The following is a 17,142-nucleotide window of genomic DNA, read 5'->3' as shown; positions in this document are numbered from 1 at the left end:
GAAAATAAAATATATAGTTGAAAGTGAAGCGCTGTGTCTGTGTATCTGTTTCTTTCTTCGTCCTCGTCCAGTCGCGCTTATACACTCTACCATGGACGAGGTGCAAGCTCTGCGAGCGCGAACAGGCAGACAGAGCCCACATCTTATGGAAATGCGCAGAGATGAGAGCAATATACATAGAGGAAAACATAGAACCGCACCTTCTCCTGGAAGCGATGGCTAGCTCGGAACGACATGACGAACAATGGGCACAGGCAGTGGTGGAAAGGCTGTGCCTCACAGCGCATAAAGCCGGGGTGGCCTGAGGCCAGGCTGGCAACCTCGCAGGTACTCTTCTTATTAAACTTGTTTCCTTCCTTGCATGTGTAGTAGAAAGGGTCGTGCAAACCGCATGTAAACATGCGTATCTTCATCGTTGTATGACGTACTGCAAGCCACCGTTTCGTCATAACCGAAAGAACGAAACCATGTTTTCGCTTTGTCGACCCACTAATGCACTCAGTTATATAACCTCCTTGCGCCCTAGCCATCAAGACATTTACAAGAGCTACCTGTGTCTCGCCTAGAAGTCATCAGAATCTGCTTTGTGCAAGACTGGCTGTGTCGTGCAGCTTGAAAAAGCTACGCTGCAAGAGAGTATCACGAAATTTAACAAGTTTTGCTCACTGATGACAAATGGCGTCAGTGTAATTTACGCCTCACAGCGAAACCCGTTCCTTTTACTGGCGACTGTTAGTTACTGCGGAAAGGGAAGAGAAGTCTAACTATTTTGTGAGGTTTGCTCTGCCTGTATGCGCCCTTATAAACACAATGAAATTTAACCAGGAAGACGGTTGTTCGTCTGCAGCGGCGGTAAGCTGTACATTACTAAAAATTGCACATCCACACTACCCGTGAGTACTGCATATAGCCTATCAGCTTGTGTCAGCTAACTTGGGAGATTTCTCCTTTATGGACCGCAGCAAATGGCCCTTCGGTTTATCAAAGCACTATGCCGATTATCTTTAGTCTCAACATTGATGTCAGTCCAGTATTTTAGAATTTGATGAGGTTATTAGTTTGTACGTTGTTCTCTCAGCTTGAGAGAGGGCATTTCCTAACTGCACAGAAAATGATTCATGCACAAGGCATCAAAACTACAGAAACAGGATGTAAATTGGCAGGGTTATTGATTCAATACACATTCATTGCTTTGCCCCATTTTGGTACAGCGAGTGTAGCCAGGAATGGAATACACCACGTTATCCATGACGACAAAGTGCAGCGACTGACTGAGCCTAAGTTCCTAAGGATCAGCAAATACGAAATTTTTTTGCAGCACTGGCCAGACTGACCATCTTAAGAGGTTATAGCGACGCGGCTATACACAGTTAAGAAGTTCAATATTCATAACCATAACGGCATGGAATTAAGAGCCCAGGATGCAAGAATCTCCTACGTTGTTCAGCGATTCGCTCACCTATTTGTGAAATTTCTTCGAAGGCTCACAGGAGGTTTTTCTAAGGCATGTAATATCCGCATCTGCTGTGAAGCTTGGTCACCAAACTTTTTCCCTCAAATTCACTATCTTGACTAAACCGGTACATCTGTCTGAAGGTCATCGACACAAACAACAATTGAGCACGAATAATCTTGATTCTACTTCACAGTTTTTACATAATTTCTCGCCTTTAGAAAGTTATTATGCATGCTGAAACCTGTTGCTATCATCTCCAGTGCCTGCCTTTCATCGCGTAATCTATAATCACTTTTGCAGACGCTACTGGCCTAACTTTTATTGAAATTTCTTATGGTATTTTATATCCTATGCATCGCTGTTGATGTCTTGTAAGGATGTCGATGCGACACGTTATGCCAATAGGTCTCTCTTTCGCCTCAACCTTCCGATCTTGAGACATATTTGCCAGCTCTGTTACTACGGAAAAAATACATTGAGGCATTACATGCTTTGCTGTCACGTCGTCGGGATGGTGAAGAATCAGACCGTGACACAAAGGAGAATCAGAAAACTTATTTTCATTGTTGAGCAAACCTGTAGCCACAAAAACACATGTCGCCGTTTCGCCCGGATGGTGAAGCATCTATTGAGATATCAAATTATCAGACAGCCATACGAACTAAGGAGGGCAGTCTTATAGGCCGTGTAATCTACAAATAATCGCTCACGATCTAACTTAACAACCATGCTGTCACGCGCGCACAAGCAAACATGAACACACCTCACAGGGTGACCGCGGTCACTAGCTCTGAAAGCGCTCCCGTGAGGAGCCGCGAGCGAATAGATCTTCGTGCCGAATCTCGTGCCAACGCGAACGAAGCGGTGAGAACGCACTCTGCACACGTAGCCACCAGCCCTCGGCGCCCCCAGACTTTGCACCGACCGTAGATCGCTTTCAACGTAGGGACCACGTGGTCGTGCTCAGCCCTGCCATGCGCAGCAGCCACAATAGTAGAATCCCCCCCTCCTCCTCCGTCGCCTCTGCTGCTTTCCGAACGGTACAAGACGCAGCGCTTCCTTGCCGCCTTTCATCTTTGTGCGTCCAAGATGGAGCCACCACTTTTCTCGGCTCATGTTTCCACACTTTCACTCGCACTGACAGCATACGGCACGCGGAAACGACGTTATCCCACTTGGACTTTATATACAGCATTCCGGCAACTCTCACAACGACGGTGGAAATGCACCTGGAATGTCCATGTAATTTCCATCCCAATAAAAACTACTTTATTTAGGAAGTTGTTGCTTTTTGAGTATTACTTGCGGAACAAAATAGACGAGAACAGGAACCGAAAAGAAACACAAGACGACGAGAGTTGACTGTTCAGCGCTTATTCTGTTTGTTTTCGGTTACTGTCCTCGTCTGCATCGAGCTGCTTCAAGTTATCCTCAATAAAAAACTCCGTGGCCTTCCACTCTGTGAAGAAGGCTGACCAGGGAAGCTGTGTATGTGGACCACTTAATGGCGAACTGCACCTCCGCCGCGAGTCTGCCCGTCATTGCACTACCTTCGGGATTAGCCCACGTATAGGGAGTGCTTAATTCCGGCTTTACCATCGCCGTGGGTCGGCCCGGCATTGCGCTTTCTTAGAGATCGCCCTAAGTACGGGAAACGCTTAAGGCCTGCTTAACCTCCGCCGCAGGTCGGACAGATATTGAACTATCTTTGGGATAGGCCCACATATGGAGAGTGCTTAACACCTGCTTCACCTCCACCACAGGACGGCCCGGTATTGCGCTATATTTGGTATCGGCTGACGTATGGGATGCATTTAACGCCTGCTTCACCTCCACTGCGGGTCAGCCCGGAATTACACTATATTAAGGATTTCTTTCTTCCACGTGGACACGATAGTGAGGAAAGTAGCCTTTAACAACTTCGCTGTAAAACAATTTGCATTTGATGAGAGCGATGGAGACGAGCACACGCCTCGATCATTGAAATCTGATCTGTGCGTCAAACGCGTCGTCTGCTTACTGAGACACGAAGATTCCAGGGCAATTGCTTGCACTCACGTACATTCCAGAATCTACAACTGAAATCGCATCGCGCATAGAATCTCATTACACAACGATCGGCGCCAACATTGACAACATAAAGAATTTGTGACAACAATCATGGATGTCCTGATACATGCAGGCGGCACCTTGTGCCGAGTGACAAATTTAACTGCTCTTAAAATTGTGGTAACGCGAAAAAGGATGAATAATCTACACGTGCCATCAAAAATCTACGCAGGTATTTTCTCACCTCTCTAAGGAAAGCGGCGCTCGGTTGTTCCGAACCAGGTCCCGAGCCCACTGCGCGTAGTCGTTCTTCTTGAAACCTCGGCCAACGAGAAGCACACTGCACGAAGTCTGGGGGAAGCGAGCAAATGTGGAACTCATTGAAATGTACGTCAGTCAATGCAAACGGCATTGCAACTTTCATACTTGCATCAACGTCCTGAGTCATCCAACTGCGTGGAATAGCGATGTGCAGTTTCAATGTTCACTAAAATCTGGAACATCCAACCCTACTCAAGCCGCTCACGTTGAGAAAAGAGGAAATACAGATATGCATTACTGGCAATGTGGTCGTCTTTCTCGATGATGTTAAAAGCAGGAGGCCGAATAATAATAAATAGACACGGAAGAAGATATGGGCCGGTATAGAATTTATTCCAATCAATTTCATCCTTACGCAAGTTTCAACCACCACTCACCACCAGCGGTCACCTACAGAGTTAGCAGGGGCTGAAAACGCAGACAAAGTGCTATTGCGTCCACTGACTAAGCTAGAGAAAGAAAATTTGAACAGTATCGTTATAACATCACAACCATCAAATTATTTTCATTGCGACATTGGCTGATACGTTTAACACAATAAAAGGCTTTCCCCTTACCCGATGTTACGGAAGCTAGAAAAATTTATTGAAACGTCAAGAAGTGAAGCTCGTGCTCGCCAGGTTTGTTAAAAAAATCAAAGCACAGGTCAAACATTTATAAGAATTATTCACAGATAATTTCATCTTTTTGGAGGAATGTCAAGCATACTTCTGCGCCACACTCCAAAAAGTAGTCTTATGCTTTTGACAATAAATTATTTAGGTAATAGTGCATATTTCGAGGTATTACAACATAGCTGAGCATTATTACTACCGAGCAACTTCATAGATTCAGCCAGTCGAACCATTATCGCAACTGCATTTCGCGAAACAGTGCAAGTACTGAGGCTAACCTCCTGCTGATAACAAATTCTGCACGCTACCGCTATGCAAAGATAACGTTGCAGTGCATGCACACTTTAACACTCGGTAAGAATTGAATAACTTCAGCGAAAGCTATTTTTTGTTACTTCCTTCGTGACTTGATCAGATAATATTTTCCCAATTAAATGCCAGCAGTATTACAGATTTCAACTTTCAAAGGAAAAAATATTATTTAAGACAGAAGTTAACATTAGTAGTACGTTATAAGGTAAACATGCACGACGAGTTACACGGGAAATTGGCACGAAAATTAGGGGCTCGCGCCCGGATGCCGTCACTCACAATCGTATGCAACATGCAGATGCAACCACACGTGTGCCTATGGAGCAGCTGCTCGAGCGAGTAATTGTGAACCCGTGATCGAGGGAAAAGCCATTTGCCATAAAGGTATGGATGAACCGTGTATGATCTTTATCTGACAAAATTACAGCTTAGCTTTCTCGTATTCGTAGTGGAGAGACCTGTCTATCCCGACGTGTTCTAGCGCATGCCTCACTAAAAGTTTGAAGCGAGCACTTTGCAGCCTTTCGAGGAGCGTTTCAGCGCCCATTTTAGATACGCGAGCGTGCCGAGTGTGCACATAATATTTACCTGTCCATGCCGCTTACAGCAAAGAGCAGACATGACTCAGAGCACGTATATTTATTGACACTGGCAAGGTTGTCAGCATCCCGGCTTATGAGCTATTTCATTTCACTAAGGGGCAATATGTTTTCTTTAATTTGCTTTATTTGTCTATAATCAAATCGCAAAATGACGAAATCCTGACGTTAGAAATGGTATACTACCCACTCAAGCACTATATAATGAAATCTCGACACGCATGTTGCAATGACTCGCTCGTGTTGTTCCTGTGTCGCTCCCTTCTCTTCGCCTGTCCCCTTCACTCGATCTCGCTAAGGCAATGGTGGCAGACATAAATATTCACTCACCCTTTTCAACGCCGACTCTAGTTCATGGGCGTGGCACCTGTCGTTTATAGGAACCTAGAACACAAATGTGAAAAGTATAAGAAAAACTGTAACTCTATTGTTATGGTTCTGATGCATTTTGTTTGCACTGGAATGTGTAGAAAGATCTCAGTATGCCCGAAATATTATCGTCTAATCGTGGCTTCGTTGCGCCAAACTGTTTATTCCGTAAAGCTGATATGTGTGACCTCGTAAAAATCTTAACTAGGCATCCTAGTGAAAACGCTATACTTTCCATTGAAGCAGCAACGATCGCTGAAGCTGACACGGTTAGTAAGCTGTCAATTGCATTAACAGATAAAGAACTTCCTTTTCTGACGTCGCACATGCGCACTCGTTTATCCTAAGGAGGCGGTTGTGGTTTGTTTAATTTTGAATGCGTACTCATGCTAGCTTCGTGCTTTGGAGGGGGTGCTTTTGCCTCGGTGGCTTGGTATATATGCGTGTTACTTAAAATAAAAATCATTTGGCAGTGAGCGTTGGTCCTCGTCGTTCTTTTGGTCCCTGTCTATGTACGCGCTGTAAGTTATGTTTGCGACGCATAACGGTTGAAATCCGGGCCCAGTTGGTACATAGTTAAAGGAAAAAGTAGTCACAAAACACAAAGGACAAGAAGAAATGTTCACACCACAACGAGTGGTCTATCAACTGAGCTTTATTCGAAACATCGTAGCCCCAGCAAGGCCAGCAGGGCATGCGCAGCAACAGCATCACTAATCACGCTCTGCTCTGTGCTTAGTGATGTTGTTGTTGCGTATGCTCGGCTGGCCTTGCTGTGACTACGCTGTTTCTAATAAAGCTCAGTTGATAGTCCACTCGTTGTGGTGTGAAGCTCTCTTCTTGTCCTTTGTGTTTTGTGACTGGTTTTTCCTTCAATTTTGCAACGCATATTGAGAACGATCTGCGTTGGGGGCTGAATCTCGGTGCGGCGGCGGCTAGTAGCATTTTTCGTGCTGTTGGTGCTCGGCGTTCCCTCTTTGGTGAGACCGCTGGCTGCCGCCGCGTTTCCTCGTTCCAGCGTTTTGACGGCGGGTTTCCTTGGTCGTCGGTGGATGGAAAAACTTCGTAATAGCCCATTCGGTGGCGCTAGTTTTCTAGCCAGAAACGGGCCGTGGTCATCGAGTCACATTTATTTTTACTTGTTGGCACGTGACAACATCCTTGTTAATTTAGTTAATGCACCTATGTTTAAAGTGCATACGGCCGCTAAAACTACTAACCTTACTTCCTATAGTTGCCCACTATTTAGCTATAGGAATCGATGCTTCGCCTTTCTGGTGAAACTGCGACTTTTTTCATTATATTGGTGGATAAAATCTCCTATTAAGGAAGTGCATACTTGGTTAGATTTACTGACATCTTTTAGCCAGAAAGCTATTGAATGAACATTAATATGCGCTAGAGCAGCATTTGGTATAACATGATTATTAGCGATGGCTTCCACCAAGACGATTCACCCCATGCAAATTTGTTTGTGGCATGACACTTGTGTGAGTGAAGTTTAGTTTCGTGAGGTCCCACCGATCGCTCTTACTGATAGCGATGTTGAAAAAATCTTTCCAGTGGAGTGCATCTTGTTATTTCTCCTATTTTACCCGAATTCCCAGATTGGTCTGGTTTCACGTAAGCTATGATTACTTTATGGGAGGCATGGTAACATGTTTTGTGTAGGCGAAAGATATTCAACAATGAAAACTTTGAGCTGAAAGCAAGTTTTCTTTCTGTTCACTTTTATTTCTCTTTGCTCTATTATTTCTACATTTCATATAAAGATTACGTATTCGTCCATACTTTTTCTAGGTTTATTTTCTTTTTATTCTTAAAAAAGAAGAACTTCACGAATAAAGTATAGGATATTGGTAATCCCTGGTCCTGTTATTTATGTTTCCTTCAGTCTTCGTCTTATAATAGGTTTTGTCATTGAATATTTAGAAGAAACAGTACTATTTCTTTACACGGATTTCTTCCATGTCTGCTTTAAACAAAGGCGTTACAGCTGTGCTAATAATGTAATTTGGGAAAGGAAGTACAAGTTAAATCATACAACATGCAGCAAAAAAGCACCCACATTCTTGTCTTGAAATCTCAAGCAACTCAATCATGTACATATGTGAAAACGTAATTCCCAGTACTTCCGTACGTGCAGATTTAAGGAGAACATCAGTACGACGGGCAATTCTATGTTGATTACCGTGTCCGCTGAGAAATGTGACAAACTGCGTTCATAAAGCTTACGCAGATCAAGCTCTATTACTGGAATCAATGTGACGGGAAACTTTAATGAAGCGGCGAAAACATTTTACAGAAGTAGTTCAATGCGGAAAATCGTGCTTAATTCCTGCGCCGGAAAGTACATTCTCAAACAAATATTTTCTTGATGTACTGCACACGTCCAAACTTTATGCATAGATACGCAGTTTACGTTTGTGCACTACACCGTACAGAAATTATGCAATAATAGTGAGGGTGGCGCGCTAAGAGGTGACCGCCGTGTCCGGTCAGCCATGGCGTCGCGCGATTTCGGGAGTGGCGTACACCACGGCCGCCCAGGTGTAGCGCGCTGGCGTGTCCTATTCTGATGCTACATGCACGTGAGCCGTCTTCTTCGCCCGCTCTGGAGGGGATAGTCGCGTTTTTACAAGCCATCTCCCCCTTCCTAGTGCGAAGCGCGATTGCGTTTAACGGATTAGCGTCCGTTAAGGTATCCAGGTAAAATGTACAGACGGTAGGAACACCAAGTCTCGACACAAGGCGGATTTTCTTGTTCGTTGAAGACGTCGTTGGTAGTGTCGGGTTCACGCAGTCTGAGAGAGATCTACGAGGCATGCAGCACTGGCCGCGCAGGTTGTGAGTCAGCCACAGCCACAGTGATGTCGTGATGCGAAATCATGATTTGCCCTAATGGAGCCAGTGGGAGAGCCGTAGAATCAGTAATGAGTGAGCTGTCTCCAGATGTAATGCGAACAGCGTGAAAGAACGTCCAAGGAACTGGAGTGGCGGGCCGTATAATAGCCGAAAGCTGTTAAGTTTGGCCCAGTGAATTGCTCGTAAGTTATCGTCGCACGGAGGCCTTTGAGCTGGGCAGGAGGGTCAGTGCGTGCTAGCGCTGGGCAAGGGTAGACGCCGGCAATGTAGGACGACAACACCAGGAATGTCGCGATAGTGCAGATGGCGAAGCCTGCTGTGACGTAGCGCCAACTGTAGGTGGCTGAGCGCTCTAGGTGACGTAGTGAGCAAGGACAGCTGCCCGCAAGTCCGCGTAGAAGTGGATGCTGGGGTTAGCAACCGGATCCTGGAAGTCGGCCAGAGCCTAGAACCGTGTTGATGCAGAAGTGGATGCCGGGGTTAGCAACCGGATCCTGGAAGTCAGCCAGAGCCTAGAACCGTGTTGATGCAGAAGTGGCTGTTCAACTGAATGAACAAGATGTCCGGCATTTCCATGTAAAATCCCTGGGCACCATACTTATATGGGACGTCTGTCGGACCACGTGATTCCACGCCAGTCAGGCCTTGGCACAGTCGGCACTAGCATGGCTGGGCTCGGTCGCCCGGGTCATAAATTTGTGGAAGACGGCGCGAAGAGGTAGCCTCCGTGGCCAAAGTTTGTTTGGGCCGGCCAGCCATGGTGCCGCGGGGTCTCGGTAGCGGCCGACACCTCGGCCTCCCGTGTCGAGTGCGCCAGCGTGCCCCATTTTACATGCCCGCGAGCCGTCTTCTTCACCGGCTCTGGAAGCGACAGTCGCGCAGCTAAAATATTTTGTCACGATCCACAAGCAGCAGGAACTGATAAAGCAGGGCATAAGACTTTAATTACAAGCAAACTGAAAAATGATTGCGCAGTGACCTCGTCCTCTCTCCTGCAATGCGCGAGATCTTCGTCTTTCTCTACGTGCCGCATAGTGGCTGTGGCTTTTGCCTCCCTCCAGAGAGAGCATCGTACCGATGCTCACCTAGCGGCAGGAAGATGTGTCTGACGAGGTGTCGGCACTTCATTCCGGACAGTGGGGCTTCGTGCGCACAATGTGCACCGCATCTGACGGACGCTGCCTCGCCCTCGAGGAAGCAGGACTGTCAGGGATAACATATCTGGTCGCTGAGGCGCCGTACAATCTTGTACGGACCAAAGTACCGTCTGAGGGCCTTTTCTGAAAGCTCGCCGATTGATGAAACTCCAAACCCGCACTTTGTCGCCTGGCTGACATGTGATGTATCGGTGCCGTAGATTGTAGCGTCGAACGTCGTAGTCCGGTTTTCGGGTGATTCTGATGCGGCCAAGTTGTCTCGCTTCTTCAGCCCGTAGAGCGAAAGCTTCCGCGCCTGTGCCTGTATGATCGCATTCACGTGGCAACATCGCAGCGAGCATCGTCATCACTTCACGACCATGAAGAAGGCTAAATGGGGTCTTTCGAGTTGTTTCCTGTTGAGCAGTGTTGTAAGCGAATGTGATGTGCAATAAAATGTCATCCCAATTTTGTGTTCCACGTCTGCGTACATACTCAGCATGTCGGCCATAGTCTTGTTCAAGCGTTCTGTTAGGCCATTCACTTGCGGGTGATAGGCTGTGGTCTTTCGGTGAGCCGTGCCGCTGAGGCTAAACACTGTCTTTAGGAATGTAGCCGTAAACGCGATCCTTCTGTTCGTTATTCTCACCCTTGGCGCACTGTGCCTCAGAACCACGTTTTCAATAAATAATCGCGCTGCTTCGACTGCGCTGCCACTTGGAATGGCCTTGGTTTCCTTATAGCATTTCAGATAATCGGTGTCATTACCCATTTATTGCCAGTATTGGAAGTCAGGAATGGTCCGAGAAGGTCCATGCCGATTTGGGCAAATGGGATCGTGGACACTTGGACTGGTTGAAGTAGCCCAGCTGGTTTCATATGGGGTGGTTTGCGTCGTTGGCAATCGAGACACGTGCGCATGTAATGTTTCAAAGGGGTGGTAATCCTTGGCCAGTAATGTTTCTCTTTGACTCGGGTCAGTGTTCGCGTGTAACCGAGGTGGCCAGATGTCGGTTCATCGTGGCAGTGCCGGAGCAAACCTCCGTTGCCACCTGTTGGACGACTCCATCCAATTGAAGTTCCATCTGAACCGTTCTTTCGCGTAGGCCTTGACCTGCTTGGCCCTTTTCCGACAACCACTAGCGGGAATAAGTGGATCGCCGTCGCTACTGATTACGCGACACGCTCCGTGATAAGAAACGCGTTGCCGACTAGGTGCGCAACAGACGTCGCCGATTTTCTCCTCCACGACGTCATTCTCCACTATGGTGTACCTCGACAGTTACTTACAGACCACGGCCGCTCATTCTTGCCTCGAGCTGTCGACGACCTCCTCCGCTCCTGTGCCACTGAGCACAAGCTGTCCACCACTTACCACACACAAACGAACGGTCTTACGGAACGTCTCAACCGAACAATCCCTGAGATGCAGTTGAACTACTTCTCCAAAGATCACCGAAACTGGGACGCCACGCTGGCCTACGTGACGTTCGCGTGTAACTCGCCCCGGCATGACACCACAAGATATTCATCATTTTAAATTTTGTATGGTCACGAACCCTCATTGCCGTTTGACACCATCCGCCCTTCTATACCACCTGTTGCAACTGATTACGTTTGTGAAGTCATCGATTGCGCTCACATGGCACGTCAAGTCGCCGGATCTCGTTTATTAGCGTCGCTGCATATACAAAAAGAGCGTTATGATCAGTGCCATCGCGATGTTAAGTTCGCGCCAGGTGCTCGGGTGCTCCTTTTCTCACCATGTCGTCGGGTTGGCCTCCCCCAGAAGCTTCTCTCTCGCTACATAAGGCCTTATCAAGTCCTACGTCAAGTTGCGACGTAATTTACGTGATTTCGCCGCTACAGTTTAATGCATCTTGAAGTACGGCGCCTGTTGACGTCGTGCCCGTTTCGCAGCTGAAGCCATACTTCGCTCACAATTCTTTGCCTACCATGCGCCGAGACGGCGCTTCAGCACCCGGCGGTCTTGTTACGCAAGAATGAAAGAAGAGAGAGGAAGAAGACCGCCAGACGCTCGCTGCTGCGTGTTGTTGGTGCTCATCCATCTTAACTACTCTGACTCATCTTGAATATATATTGTAAATACAATCTCTCTACACTCCCAACATACCCGCAGCAATTCTAAACAAATGCAAGAAAAGAGGCCACAGAAGTAATACACGCAAAAATATACATATACTGAATCGACTTAAAGAAAGATTAACAACGAAAAATAAAACAAAGAACACTTGCATTGGAACGAAAACACTCATATTATTCTGCTTATTTATTTATTATTTGTACTTATTTATTATTTAGTTATATAGTTATTATTATTTATTTATTGTTTATTATTTGTGTATAGACATGTTTTGCACCATCACAAGTATAACGACCGGATTACGGTTTAGGATTTTTAGGTTAATTTTTTTCTACCATAAGTACTGCGTTTATTCTGCTTCCGATATTTTTGTGCCGGAACTCATAACTGCGTTTCCTACGGAGGTAGCTAAACAAAAATGAGTCTGGTTCAGTCTTCATTTGTTATAAATAACAAAAGGTAACTTTTTTAGACATATTTAGTAACTAATATTTGGTATTTCTTAAATGGTGGCGCGGTTTGAATAAGGTATGATGGGTTTTCAGTTACTGCTAAAATTATTTTGTGTAGTAAAAACAAGCTAGATAAGCTGGTTTTAATTGCAGTTTCTCATATAAGAAAGGATTGTGGAAACGGGAGTGGACAAGCGTGTAGTAATACCCCTTTTTTAGCCACACGGACAGTATGTGTCTGAATATAGAAATGATTAAAATGGAATGTTAAATTTCAGATCGAACGTTATTTATGCGAGGTGACCAGTTAGGATTTTCTTGAAACAGCACGCCGGGAAAACTGTGTGTAGTAACGTGCTATATAGTAAGACTGAGAAATTTAATGCTTAACGGATTGGAAAGGGCTTGTTGCGTGTATGAAAAATTACGTATATCGCGTTATTTTTGTCATTTAATTCAATGTTATTTATTTGTAGCCAAATTCCAGGCCTTCAAACCGTATATTTCCTTCCCTATCTGGCGCGATCAGGTGTTTTCCAGCAGAAAAAAATGCACATCTCTGATCAACGTAAATTAAAACGCATGGTGTCTAGGGTAGGGTCATAATGTCAGTTATACACAACAAATATATACGTGCGCCTAAAATGGAACCCTGCGGGACACCATATTTAACATTAGGTATGTCTGATTTACCGCATTTGATATTAGTATACTGAAAGAGGTTTATTATATTGCTATTGATTAATTCGAACGGAATTCCCCTAGTACCACACATCCATAATTTTTGTTAAGATATAGCGTTTTATGGAAGGAAATCTGTTTCCACAATTTACACATAAACCGAGTGTAAATAAGTTCTACTCACATTGATAATTTTTTTCTTAATCAATAAAAAAGCGTCTTTTATTGATATTTAAGTTTGGGAATCATATCGACTTTCAACAGTATTCTTCGAATTACGGAAGTTGATAACTGTCGTTGATAACTTCTTCGAAAACTTCAAATTGAAATGGGCCGACAGTTGTTAAAGTCGTTTGGATCGCCTTTTTTATAAGCTACAGACGCCCTAGCAATGTTTATTTCATCAGGAGAGACGCCTGTAGACATTATCAGATTACCAATATGAGACAGTGGTTCACAAATATGATGAGCGATTGTTTTAAACGGTGGAGCCTGTATCTCATCGTGGCCGCACGCGCTTCCATTGTTTATCTTATGTAGCAGTTTCTATACTTTCGTTTCTGTAGTGGGAACTAAAAATATTGAATCTTAAATCTTCTGAACACATAGCAAATTGTAGCAACAGTCCTTTGCAGCAAAACCCTCAGCGTGTCCATCATTAAGAAATGTGCGGCGTGAACTTCTTGGCAAGTTCAATTCCTGCACGTGGCGTACCATATATTTCGACAATAATATTCCAATTATTTTTTGATGTCAGTTTATGAAATGCTTGCCTCACGCATTGAGTCATTTATATTATTAAATCTTCACTCATGATATGTGGCACGCTCTCTGTTAATGTCAGATCGTTGTTTGTTCCTGATCTTCTTATACTAGTTCAAATATTCTATACGTTTAGTTTCTATGAATAGGGCGAAGTGCTTGTCCAAGTGTCGTATTCTCTTTAAAAGTGTGTTGTCAATCCACGGTTTCCATTATTTAATATTTCTGTTATTTCAGTGATGGGAAATACGGCAAAATAAATTTATTTCACTTTTTCAATGAATAAGCTGTAAGACGTTGTGTAGTGGTTGGATCGCAGGATCTCGTCCGAGTTGATTAGACTAGCTAAACTCTAACATACTGCGTTTCTAGCGTTATCAATTTTCATGCGTACGTATGTAGCGGTTGTACATGGCGATGACTTGGCGATAACCAAAGATGACGTGTTCTCCGTTGTCGCCAAACCTTGTGTAATCATATTATGCGCGACGTGAATTTCATAGTACTTTCTGGAAGACACGAAGACACCAGAGATTGCACGGAAACCTTAAACGAGCCACGTATAAAAGCCGACACGCTTTACCAGCAGAGCAAATTTCAATAATAATAATAATATTTGGGGTTTTACGTGCCAAAACCACTTTCTGATTATGAGGCACGCCGTAGTGGAGGACTCCGGAAATTTTGACCACCTGGGGTTCTTTAACGTGCACCTAAATCTAAGCACACGGGTGTTTTCGCATTTCGCCCCCATCGAAATGCGGCCGCCGTGGCCGGGATTCGATCCCGCGACCTCGTGCTCAGCAGCCCAACACCATAGCCACTGAGCAACCACGGCGGGTTCAAATTTCAACGATCACCGACTGTGCTGGACGCTGTCGTTGTGCTTCGAGTGTCACTTGCTTTTGTGGGCAGTAGAGGTAATTCACCCAACAAAAGTTAGTCTCTTGATTCATATATTTGCCGCTTTGTTCTTTACCATCTTGCTTCCCTTAGTTTTGCACATCTTTTCAAGCAAGCTTATCGCATCTTCGACAGCACACACGACATTCCCGGTGTCGGTTGATTTCCCTGGTTGAAGGTTAGACCTCGGCTTAGAAGTTTGTTTTCCGGCGTAGTTAGCTTCTAGGAAGGCATATATTCCTGACCTAAAACTTAGGTGCCATACGTTTCAGGTCTTCTTCAGCAAGGCACTCAGCTCTCCTTCAAGGAAGCGCTGAGTGCTAATTTCTCCTTGCCATCATCGTTGTATCGAATACCAACCAAGCACTCACAGTCATCGGCCTCTGGGACCTGTGCGTGGTGTACCCACCCTGTCGAGTTGTACTGTCAGCGCAGGGAAGTATCTTGGAGTCGCGGGCATTTCAACTCTCGAGCCGATATTAAATAGGCATAGCTTATAGTTCGTTGTTGCGTCAGAAAGCTGCCTCGGCGAATGTCCCAACGGCAAGTATTTGAACGGTGCAGGACTTGGCTTGCTTGGTCTTCCGCGAGCGGCAGACTTCTTTTTGCAGTAGTGCAGACATTGTTTCGAGCCCGACGAATGCGCGGCGCGGCTACCTAACTCGCACATGGACAGCTAGCATAGCAGCTCGGATTTAGGCAGCGGCTGGCGCGTCCTCGCATCCAAGCGGTGGCGGAATGCAGGCTTCGGCGTCTAGTTGGCTTCGCGCCTTGCTGGCTTTCGCACTGCCGAGGTGAAGCTCCCGGCAATGCTCGCTGCCAAGGTTTGACAACGGTCATTTGCATCTTCGGTTCCACGCACCTAAGTCCACGCATCCTTGAGGGTCAGCTTCACGACACAGCTGCTCCGAGAATCGAGCGCCACACAGGCCGACGACGAGCCATTCGCGTACGACGCTTTCTTCCACCTCGGTCGAGGGGCAGTTAAAGCACCTGACCAGCCGCCATAGATCGCCGAATTGTCGATCCTTTATTCAAGCAGGTTAACCCATTTAGGCAGGCGTGATCCTTCGTATAGCTGATTTGCGAGCTGGAAGAAGTGGGCAGTCAAGCGAGGAAAGGATCTCTTCGGCGTGCGTCTGTTCCTCCAGCGAGAATCTGTCTAGGAACGGGGGAGTTTCAGGGCCCATGCAATGCAGAAGGGAGCGTACCCGTTTTGTTTTGCGACGCCGGGCTGAGCCCAGAAACTGTGGCTTAGTAATTTTAGCGAGTTTGCCTTTGCCATGTTTCCACCTTGCTAGATTTCTGTAGTCGATCGGTGTAGGCGGCTGGAAAGTCGAGCGCGGGCAATTTGCCGCTAGGTTGCTCGCTGACCATCGCACCTCTGTCGAGAGCGTTGGTCTCCGACGTGCCGCTGACGCCGTTGGTCTCACTGACGTCTTTAGCTTAGAAGTGTTGGAGACGCGACCCCAGTTCTGACACCATGTGGAGAATGTGTCACAAAGACTGAAACAACGGCTGACTCCCGGAGCTCGCAATCCCAAACAAACAAGTTTATTCAAAATCAAATAGATGCAGGGAATCGAGCACACATGGGGAGCCAAGGACTGATGGCATGCTAAGCATTGGAAAGTCAGTCGTACTCTTCCTGCACTCCTTTCCGACCACAGGAACAGTTCTATGATGCTGGCACAGCTATTTCCTCCTGCCTCCTCTTATATGGCAGCTCTTTCTTACTCAGCCCTTGATCTAGTGTTTATTCGTTTCATCGGCACACAACTTCATTGCCTGTTTCGGCTCGTGCAGAAATGGCCAGGTGCCATATGCCCGTGCCATGCACTACCTCTCCGAAGAGCGCAGCGAATGCCGTGAACTTGTACTGAACAAAGCTTCTTTGTGAATGAGCTGGCATATGCGCATAAAGAACAGCGGTGCGCAGAACGCCCTGAACTAGTTAGAGAAGCGTAAGGGAATTCAATTTTCCTACATGCTTTCTTCGTCTTTCCCTCTAGACTCGTTTTCTTCCCCCGCAGCAGTTTTCCCTGACAACGCACAAGGCCGAGAGCTTTTGAAGCATTACTATGACGTAAGCGATTTATAGTAATACTTTGCCCGGAGGCAACACTGCTAGGGATGAACCCCATAGCCGTGTAGCAATACGCAGTTGAGAGCTGCTCGCGCTTTGGCATGTGGTCACGTGTTTCAGAGACAGCGGACAATATTTCGTCGAAGGAAGATGATATTCAGGCTGAAGTCAGGCTGAAGTCAGGCTGAAGTCAGGCTGAAGATGAAGGAAGAAAGTGTCAACACTGATCGCTACATGGGTGCAGTTTGTATAAGAACGCCGCCATCAGGGGGAACCCTATTTCTTAGCTAGGAACCCATTTTTATCTGCCAAATGAAATTCCTTGAACACACAACAACTTTTTCTTGGGTGAGTTGGTGTTTGCTGAATGTCATGGTACTGGTAACGACATGGCCTTCTTCTGTGAGCAAACACATTCTAGTTTTCCAGCTAT

General features: G+C 46.0%; 1 protein-coding gene across 2 annotated transcripts in view; it reads right to left on the bottom strand.

The window, feature by feature from the left end:
• LOC142584685 (medium-chain acyl-CoA ligase ACSF2, mitochondrial-like) overlaps nucleotides 1-17,142 on the bottom strand; it is a 390,428-nt gene that overhangs the window by 340,010 nt on the left and 33,276 nt on the right. For both annotated transcript variants that reach the window (XM_075694872.1, XM_075694874.1), the window contains 2 exons: nucleotides 5,682-5,735; nucleotides 3,750-3,856 (listed from right to left, as the gene is read on the bottom strand). In XM_075694872.1, the coding sequence (XP_075550987.1) occupies nucleotides 3,750-3,856; nucleotides 5,682-5,735 (161 nt within the window). The remainder of the gene's footprint in view (nucleotides 1-3,749; nucleotides 3,857-5,681; nucleotides 5,736-17,142) is intronic.

Source organism: Dermacentor variabilis, chromosome 6, assembly GCF_050947875.1.
Source record: "Dermacentor variabilis isolate Ectoservices chromosome 6, ASM5094787v1, whole genome shotgun sequence".
Classification (NCBI taxonomy): Eukaryota; Metazoa; Arthropoda; class Arachnida; order Ixodida; family Ixodidae; genus Dermacentor; species Dermacentor variabilis.
The sequence above is the reverse complement of the archived record's forward strand: the minus strand, read 5'-3'. Positions and strand labels throughout refer to the sequence as shown.